Here is a 9,622-nt window from a genome sequence, read left to right on the forward strand (position 1 = left end):
CATTAGTTTTAAGCTTTAGTCAGTAGTGTTTTTTCCTGCCCGAAACGCTTTGCGTAATAGTGGCTTTAGGCATTGTATGTACTAGCTCTATCTATAAAGCCAACAAACTTTGTAAAATCTCTTTATGTATGTACCTTTGCCTAAATAAAAATTATTATTATTATTATTATTATTATTGTTTTGGCCTGATTTGGGCCGACTTGGGTAATTCTATGGACCCCCGATGAGCATAAAACCTTCCCACAAACTGCACCTATCATAAAGAAGAAGCCCACCATTTATTTATTTATTTATTTATTTATGCATATACAAGAATGTACATAAGGAATGTGAGGATACAATTATGGTAATTACAGTCTTGTAAAGCCACTAGCACGCGCAGCGTTTCGGGCAGGTCCTTAATCTAAGAAAATTTTAAGGAGGTAAATACTTGCAAAATTTATAGACAAAAAAATGATAACAGATTACATGGAATGAAAAAAAAAAAGATGAGAGAAAATTATAGGTACAGTATATTAAAGCACATAGGTAGCTATGATTGATTGCAATGACAGCTTAAAATGGTAGTTGACAACAAATTGGTAGGCACAATACAGCAGAAACAATATAAGATTGATTGCAATGACAGCTTGAATGGTAGTTGACAAAAATTGGTAGTCACAATACAGCATATGGCTAGCACATAAAAGAAGACAGCAATGAACACAATGATAAGGTTGTTTGATATTACATAAAAATTAGGAGATTGGGTACCACTAGGTACAGAGCAAATTAAAGCTCAGTGTAGGAAACTAAATAGATGAAGTTAGGTACTTTTTGGTTTTGCTTTTAAATAAGGCAAAAGTTTTACAGTTTTTCAATTCACTAGGGAGTGAGTTCCATAGACTAGGTCCCTTAATTTGCATAGAGTGTTTACACAGATTAAGTTTGACCCTGGGGATATCAAAGAGATATTTATTTCTGGTGTGGTGATAATGGGTCCTATTACATCTGTCCAGGGAGAGTTTCAGAGCATGGTTTGCATTTAAGAACAGGGTTTTGTAAATGTAGTTGACACAAGAGAATGTGTGGAGGGAGTTAATATTTAGCAAGTTTAGAGATTTAAACAAGGGAGCTGAGTGTTGTCTGAAAGCAGAGTTAGTTATTATTCTGATAGCAGATTTTTGCTGTGTGATGATGGGCTTAAGGTGGTTTGCAGTGGTAGACCCCCATGCACAGATACCATAATTAAGATAGGGGTAGATTAGTGCATAATATAGTGAGAGGAGAGCAGAGTTAGGAACATAATATCTGATTTTGGAGAGTATACCAACTGTCTTAGAGACTTTCTTAGTTATGTGTTGAATGTGGGTGCTGAAGTTGAGTCTCTTGTCTAGGAATAGGCCAAGAAACTTGCCATCATTTCTATTACTGATGTTAATGTTGTCTATCTGTAGCTGAATTGCATTTGATGATTTGCTTCCAAATAAGATGTAGTAAGTCTTTTCGATGTTTAATGTTAGTTTGTTCGTTGACATCCATAAGTGGACTTTTTTTTAATTCATTATTCACAACATTATTTAGTGTATGTGGGTTGAGGTTTGAGTAGATAAGGGTAGTATCGTCAGCAAACAATATAGGTTTGAGAATATTAGAGACATTAGGCAGATCGTTTATATATATAAGAAATAGAAGAGGTCCTAAGATGCTGCCCTGTGGCACTCCAACGGTAATTAGTAGAGTGGAAGAAGTTGTATCATTGATGGTTACATATTGGTGTCTGTCACTAAGATAGGATCGGATGTAGTCAAGGGCAAGGCCTCGGATTCCATAATGCTGGAGTTTAAGTAAGAGGTAGTTGTGATTAACAGTATCAAAGGCTTTTCTTAGGTCAATGAAGAGTCCAATCGGAAACTCATTTTTATCAAGGGCTGAGTAGATAATGTCAAGGAGACTAATGATTGCATCATTGGTACTCTTTTGGGACCGGAAGCCAAACTGGCAGGGGCTGAGTATGTCGAATTTTACGAGGTAGGAATAGAGCTGTTTGTAAATAATTTTTTCAAATATTTTTGATATTGGTCTATAATTGTTTATGTCCGCCGGATTGCCTCCTTTATGGACTGGCGTTACTCTTGCTTTTTTGAGGATATCAGGGAAGGTGTGACACTCTATATTGGGATCTATATATAGATCTATATATATAGATATATTGGGAACACACAAATATTGGGATCAAAGAAATCTTTAAATAACAAACCGACTCTCCTGTCTAATAACGATGGTCAGCTTTCAGCCTCTGATTCTGCTATTGAGTTCAATAGGTTCTTCTCTTCCATTGGTTCATCCCTTGCAAATGATATTCCATCTTCCAGTACTGACATTAAGGACTATCTTACAGGTAACTATCCACAGTCTCTGTACCTAAAGCCTATTAACTCCACTGACGTCAATGAGATATTCCTTTCCCTTAAAACCAAGTCTGGTGCCCTTGAGGAGATACCAACTTTAATTTACAAAAAAGCCTCTAGATCTTTAGCCCCTGCTATTGCTTTGCTCTTCAACAAGTCACTTGAACTCCAAACCTTTCCAGATATTCTAAAAAAAGCGAGAGTAACGCCTGTCCACAAATGTGGTGACCCCGCAGATGTTAACAACTACAGACCTATATCAATCCTGCCAAACTTGTCAAAAATTTTTGAAAAACTTATATACAAGCAGCTTTACTCATATCTAGCCAAACTCAATATACTTAGCCCTTGCCAATATGGCTTCAGACCCAAAAAAAGCACTAACGATGCACTTATTAGTATGCTTAACTCGATTCATACAGCTCTTGATAAAAAGGAGTTCCCTGTTGGGTTATTTGTGGACCTGCGTAAAGCTTTTGATACTGTCAACCACCATAACCTTCTTCTAAAATTACATCATTATGGAGTCAGAGGACACTCCCTACAATACCTCGAGTCCTACCTTACTGACAGGCTCCAATATGTTTCTGTGAATAATACAATTTCTCCCACCCTACCCATCAACATTGGTGTTCCTCAGGGCAGCATACTTGGCCCTCTCCTCTTTCTCATCTACATTAATGACCTTCCAAATGCCTCCCAACACCTCAAACCAATTCTATTTGCTGACGACACAACCTTCATTTACTCCAGTCCTGACCCTCTTGCTCTAAATGCCACAGTAAATACTGAGCTAAATAAAGTCCATCTTTGGCTAACTGCCAACAAACTCACCCTTAACATTGACAAAACCTTCTATATTCTGTTTGGCAATAAATCCTCTAGTCTTATAAATCTCAAAATAAACAATACCCAAATTTGTAACAAATTAGATGGCAAATTCCTTGGCATTCTCATTGACCACAAGCTGAATTTCCAGGGACACATTCTAAATATATCAAAAAAAGTTGCAAAAACTGTGGGCATTCTTTCTAAGATCAGATATTATGTACCACGCCCTGCCCTGGTGACTCTCTATTACTCCCTTATCTATCCTTATCTCAACTATGGTATTTGTGCTTGGGGTTCTACTACCCAAAATCACTTGCGTCCTCTTATTACCCAACACAAAGCCGCTATTAGAACAATATCCAACTCTGGCCCCAGACATCACTCGATACCCCTACTCAAATCTCTTAATATGTTAGATATTAAGTCACTGCACATTCTCTCATGTGTATTATACATATATAAAACGCTAAACTAGAATGCCAATCCTGATCTTAAAAGCTTCATAGGTTGTAACAGAACCCATGAGCACCACACCAGAAATAAATACAGTTTTGATATTCCTAGAGTACGTCTTAATCAAACTAGAAATGCTCTGCAAATCAAGGGGCCCGGAATGTGGAATGACCTTCCCAACCATGTTAAAGACTGTACCTCTCTCAACCAGTTTAAGATAAAAACTAAACACTACCTAATAAATTCCCTGTAATCTACCTCACTCCTCTATTGTCAACCCATATCTGTTATTTTCTTTTTTTTTTAATCAACACTGTTTGTCAACCTATTGTATTTGTGCTGCTTTTTCAGTCATGTTCCCCTTTTTTTTTTTTTTTATCTTTATTTGTATTTGTTCTCAACACCTTTTATTCTTTATGCTCAATTAGTATTAAGTTCTAGATATTAATGTTTTTCTTGCCCGAAACGCATTGCGTAATAGTGGCTTTAGGCATTGTATGTACTAGCTCTATCTATATATCAATCCATTAATGTAACATCACTTGTATGTATATACCTTACCTGAATAAACATCTGAAATCTGAATCTGAATCTATAGATTTGTTGAACAGTAGTGCTATGGGTGGGGCAAGGGCATGGGAGGCTCTCTTGTACACAATGGAAGGAATTTCACTGGTGTTCCCTGCCTTGGTTTTTAGAGAGTGTATGATGGACACAACATCTGCCGGGCTGATTGGTGAAAGGAGAAGAGAGTTTGGATAGCTGCCTGAGAGATATGTGTTAATATGTGTCTGAGTCTGTGGGATTTTACTGGCAAGATTAGCACCAACCGATGAAAAGAAACTATTAAATTCATTTGCCATTTCTAAATCAGTTGACGGTATATCCCCATCCTTGTAGAGTTTTATTTGGTTATGTGAGTGTTGTTTAGTTCCTAGGATACTAGAGATAGTTTTCCAAGTGTTTTTCATGTTGCCTTTTGCTTCATTGAATCTATTCACATAATATGCAAGTTTTGCCTTTCTTATGATACTGGTAAGCATTGATGAGTACCTTTTAGCTACTTCCCTTGAAACTAGGCCAATCCTAACTTTCTTTTCATATTCATGTTTCTTGTTGATTGAGTTGAGAATGCCACTTGTGAGCCATGGATTGTTTAATCTTTTGTCAGTTACTTGCTTTGTAAGAAGGGGACAATGAAGGTTGTAGAGGCTTAGAGTTTTGGAGAGGAAGAGGTTAGCTAATGAATTTATATCATGGGTATTATTGAATTCAGAATCCCAGTTAATATTGTGAAGAGCCTCTGTAAGATTGTCTAAAGCTGATTCACTGTGTAGCCTAAATGAAAGTTTCTTGCTTTTTGGTGGTGTTATGTCCATGTTCGCTATGAGAAAGGTAGGATAGTGGTCCGTTGTTCTGTCGTAGATTATACCAGATACAAGGGGAGCTGTTATGTTTGTCCATATGTGGTCCAAGGTAGTGGCTGATGTTTGAGTGACTCGGGTAGGTTTGGTGATAGTGGGGATTAGCATACAGGACCCCCAAGGACCCCCCCATTGACCCCCAAGTGCTCACATCAAGTCTAATTCTACAACAGCCTAAGAAATAACACTCAAGCCTTGCCTAAGCCTCAACATTGACGTCCCACCGTGAGGCGTCACCCAGCATCACCACTCATGCAGTCATCAGAGGAAAAAACCTTCCCACAAACTGCACCTATCATAAAGAAGATGAAGACTCACCAGTGTCCAGAGTGTGGGAAGGTATTTACTCATCTTGGAAATATGAAGAGTCACATGTTAGTGCATTCGGGTGAAAAACCTCATAAGTGTCCAGAGTGTGGGAAGAAGTTCAGTCTGCTTGGACATATAAAGACTCACATGTTAGTGCATTCGGGTGAAAAACCTCATAAGTGTCCAGAGTGTGGGAAGAAGTTCAGTCTGCTTGGGAATATGAAGTCTCACATGTTAGTGCATTCGGGTGAAAAACCTCATAAGTGTCCAGAGTGTGGGAAGGTATTCACTCGTCTTGAACATATGAAGACTCACATGTTAGTGCATTCGGGTAAAAAACCTCATAAGTGTCCAGAGTGCGGGAAGAAGTTCAGTCAGCTTGGGAATATGAAGTCTCACATGTTAGTGCATTCCGGTGAAAAACTTCATAAGTGTCCAGAGTGTGGGAAGAGGTTCAGTCAGCTTGGTAATATGAAGAAACACATGTTAATGCATTCGTGTGAAAAACTTCAGTGTCCAAAGTGTGGGAAGAGGTTCAATCAGCTTGGACATATGAAGACTCACATGTTAGTGCATTTGGGTGAAAAACTTCATACGTGTCCAGAGTGTGGGAAGAGGTTCAGGAATCTTGAAAATATGAAGAAACACATGTTAATGCAATCATGTGAAAAACCTCATTTATTTATTTATTTATTTATGCATATACAAGAATGTACATAAGGAATGTGAGGATACAATTATGGTAATTACAGTCTTGTAAAGCCACTAGCACGCGCAGCGTTTCGGGCAGGTCCTTAATCTAAGAAAATTTTAAGGAGGTAAATACTTGCAAAATTTATAGACAAAAAAATGATAACAGATTACATGGAATGAAAAAAAAAAAAAAAAAAAAGATGAGAGAAAATTATAGGTACAGTATATTAAAGCACATAGGTAGCTATGATTGATTGCAATGACAGCTTAAAATGGTAGTTGACAACAAATTGGTAGGCACAATACAGCAGAAACAATATAAGATTGATTGCAATGACAGCTTGAATGGTAGTTGACAAAAATTGGTAGTCACAATACAGCATATGGCTAGCACATAAAAGAAGACAGCAATGAACACAATGATAAGGTTGTTTGATATTACATAAAAATTAGGAGATTGGGTACCACTAGGTACAGAGCAAATTAAAGCTCAGTGTAGGAAACTAAATAGATGAAGTTAGGTACTTTTTGGTTTTGCTTTTAAATAAGGCAAAAGTTTTACAGTTTTTCAATTCACTAGGGAGTGAGTTCCATAGACTAGGTCCCTTAATTTGCATAGAGTGTTTACACAGATTAAGTTTGACCCTGGGGATATCAAAGAGATATTTATTTCTGGTGTGGTGATAATGGGTCCTATTACATCTGTCCAGGGAGAGTTTCAGAGCATGGTTTGCATTTAAGAACAGGGTTTTGTAAATGTAGTTGACACAAGAGAATGTGTGGAGGGAGTTAATATTTAGCAAGTTTAGAGATTTAAACAAGGGAGCTGAGTGTTGTCTGAAAGCAGAGTTAGTTATTATTCTGATAGCAGATTTTTGCTGTGTGATGATGGGCTTAAGGTGGTTTGCAGTGGTAGACCCCCATGCACAGATACCATAATTAAGATAGGGGTAGATTAGTGCATAATATAGTGAGAGGAGAGCAGAGTTAGGAACATAATATCTGATTTTGGAGAGTATACCAACTGTCTTAGAGACTTTCTTAGTTATGTGTTGAATGTGGGTGCTGAAGTTGAGTCTCTTGTCTAGGAATAGGCCAAGAAACTTGCCATCATTTTTATTACTGATGTTAATGTTGTCTATCTGTAGCTGAATTGCATTTGATGATTTGTTTCCAAATAAGATGTAGTAAGTCTTTTCGATGTTTAATGTTAGTTTGTTCGTTGACATCCATAAGTGGACTTTTTTTAATTCATTATTCACAACATTATTTAGTGTATGTGGGTTGAGGTTTGAGTAGATAAGGGTAGTATCGTCAGCAAACAATATAGGTTTGAGAATATTAGAGACATTAGGCAGATCGTTTATATATATAAGAAATAGAAGAGGTCCTAAGATGCTGCCCTGTGGCACTCCAACGGTAATTGGTAGAGTGGAAGAAGTTGTATCATTGATGGTTACATATTGGTGTCTGTCACTAAGATAGGATCGGATGTAGTCAAGGGCAAGGCCTCGGATTCCATAATGCTGGAGTTTAAATAAGAGGTAGTTGTGATTAACAGTATCAAAGGCTTTTCTTAGGTCAATGAAGAGTCCAATCGGAAACTCATTTTTGTCAAGGGCTGAGTAGATAATGTCAAGGAGACTAATGATTGCATCATTGGTACTCTTTTGGGACCGGAAGCCAAACTGGCAGGGGCTGAGTATGTCGAATTTTACGAGGTAGGAATAGAGCTGTTTGTAAATAATTTTTTCAAATATTTTTGATAGAATGGGTAGATTTGATATTGGTCTATAATTGTTTATGTCCGCCGGATTGCCTCCTTTATGGACTGGCGTTACTCTTGCTTTTTTGAGGATATCAGGGAAGGTGTGACACTCTATAGATTTGTTGAACAGTAGTGCTATGGGTGGGGCAAGGGCATGGGAGGCTCTCTTGTACACAATGGACGGAATTTCACTGGTGTTCCCTGCCTTGGTTTTTAGAGAGTGTATGATGGACACAACATCTGCCGGGCTGATTGGTGAAAGGAGAAGAGAGTTTGGATAGCTGCCTGAGAGATATGTGTTAATATGTGTCTGAGTCTGTGGGATTTTACTGGCAAGATTAGCACCAACCGATGAAAAGAAACTATTACTAAAAGAAACTCATAAGTGTCCAGAGTGTGGGAAGAGGTTCAATCAGCTTGGACATATGAAGAATCACATGTTTGTGCATTCGGGTGAAAAACCTCATAAGTGTCCAGAGTGTGGGAAGAGGTTCAGTCGGCATGGAAATATGAAGTCTCACATGTTAGTGCATTCGAGTGAAAAACCTCATAAGTGTCCAGAGTGTGGGAAGGTATTCGCTCGTCTTCGAAATATGAAGACTCACATGTTAGTGCATTCGGGTGAAAAACCTCATAAGTGTCCAGAGTGTGAGAAGAGGTTCAGACACCTTGGCAGCATGATGACTCACAGGATGATGCACATTGATAAAAGACCTTTTGAGTGTGATGAGTGTGGCAAAAGGTTTAGAGATCGTAAATCTATAATACGTCACATGTTAGTACATACCGAAGAATGGCCTTTCGAGTGTGATAAATGTGGCAGGTTATTTAAGTCACGTGAAAATATAAAAGCACACATGTTAGTGCATTTGAATGATAAACCTTCATGAGTGTCCCGAGTTTTTTAAGAGTTTCGGTCATCTTTGTAGTATGAAAACTCACAAGACGGTGCATTTGGGTGATAGGTTAAACATTTTGAGTGTGAGAGATAAATCAGAAAATGTTTTAAGTATAATGTAAAATAAAGCACATATTAGTTCATTAACTTATAATACCATTTTCCAATTTTAAAATTGTTGGAAATGGTAAACTTTATCAGGAAAATATCTTGCACCCACTATGGCTTCAACCATTATTTTATTATATATTTTTATACTGTTTTAGCTTACCCAATTCCATATACTGTATTCAAAAACATGGTGTTGCTACTTCACATTAACTTGTTTCTCACTCTCCAACCCCTGCCCTATTTTCCTTTTTGTTGTCATGATCGTGTATGTACAACTGGTACCAATTGTCTTCTTTGATATCTGTGTACCTCATAGCTTCCGTTCCATTTTCTTCTCTGCCACAGAAGAAACGCGGCAATGTTCCACAGCCACAGTGCTGGCATTGGCAGTGCCATCACTGCCACCACATTTGAAGGCTTGAAAGCAAGCCAAAAGCAATCTAGTTGATTGTTAACTTTTAACTGTGGTTTTATATATATATATATACTATTGTACTATTTTTATTAAATATTAAAATAATTTTTGTTATTTTGCTTAATGACTGAGATATATAAATCATTAACAAATATATATTAGACAGGAATTTATTTCAGCTAAACCTCTTCATTTATATTTGCATCAGATATTTTTAGTAGTCTGGCCTATCTACAGTAGTTATAGTGATCTAACCCTTGCATTATTGTGTGCATTAAGATAGATTCTGATAAAAGACTAACCTTAGTTGGGTAATCATATTAGCCTGAC

The 9,622-nt window shown here is 37.4% G+C and overlaps 1 protein-coding gene across 1 annotated transcript; it reads left to right on the plus strand.

Moving 5' to 3' along the window:
• The first annotated feature begins 5,458 nt into the window (after positions 1-5,458).
• LOC138356226 (zinc finger protein 98-like) lies at positions 5,459-8,758 on the plus strand. Its single transcript, XM_069311977.1, has 2 exons — positions 5,459-5,973; positions 8,206-8,758. Exons 1-2 carry the CDS (start codon positions 5,459-5,461, stop codon positions 8,756-8,758), a joined length of 1,068 nt encoding a protein of 355 aa, XP_069168078.1.
• Positions 8,759-9,622: the final 864 nt, after the last annotated feature.

Source organism: Procambarus clarkii, chromosome 6, assembly GCF_040958095.1.
Source record: "Procambarus clarkii isolate CNS0578487 chromosome 6, FALCON_Pclarkii_2.0, whole genome shotgun sequence".
Taxonomy (NCBI): Eukaryota; Metazoa; Arthropoda; class Malacostraca; order Decapoda; family Cambaridae; genus Procambarus; species Procambarus clarkii.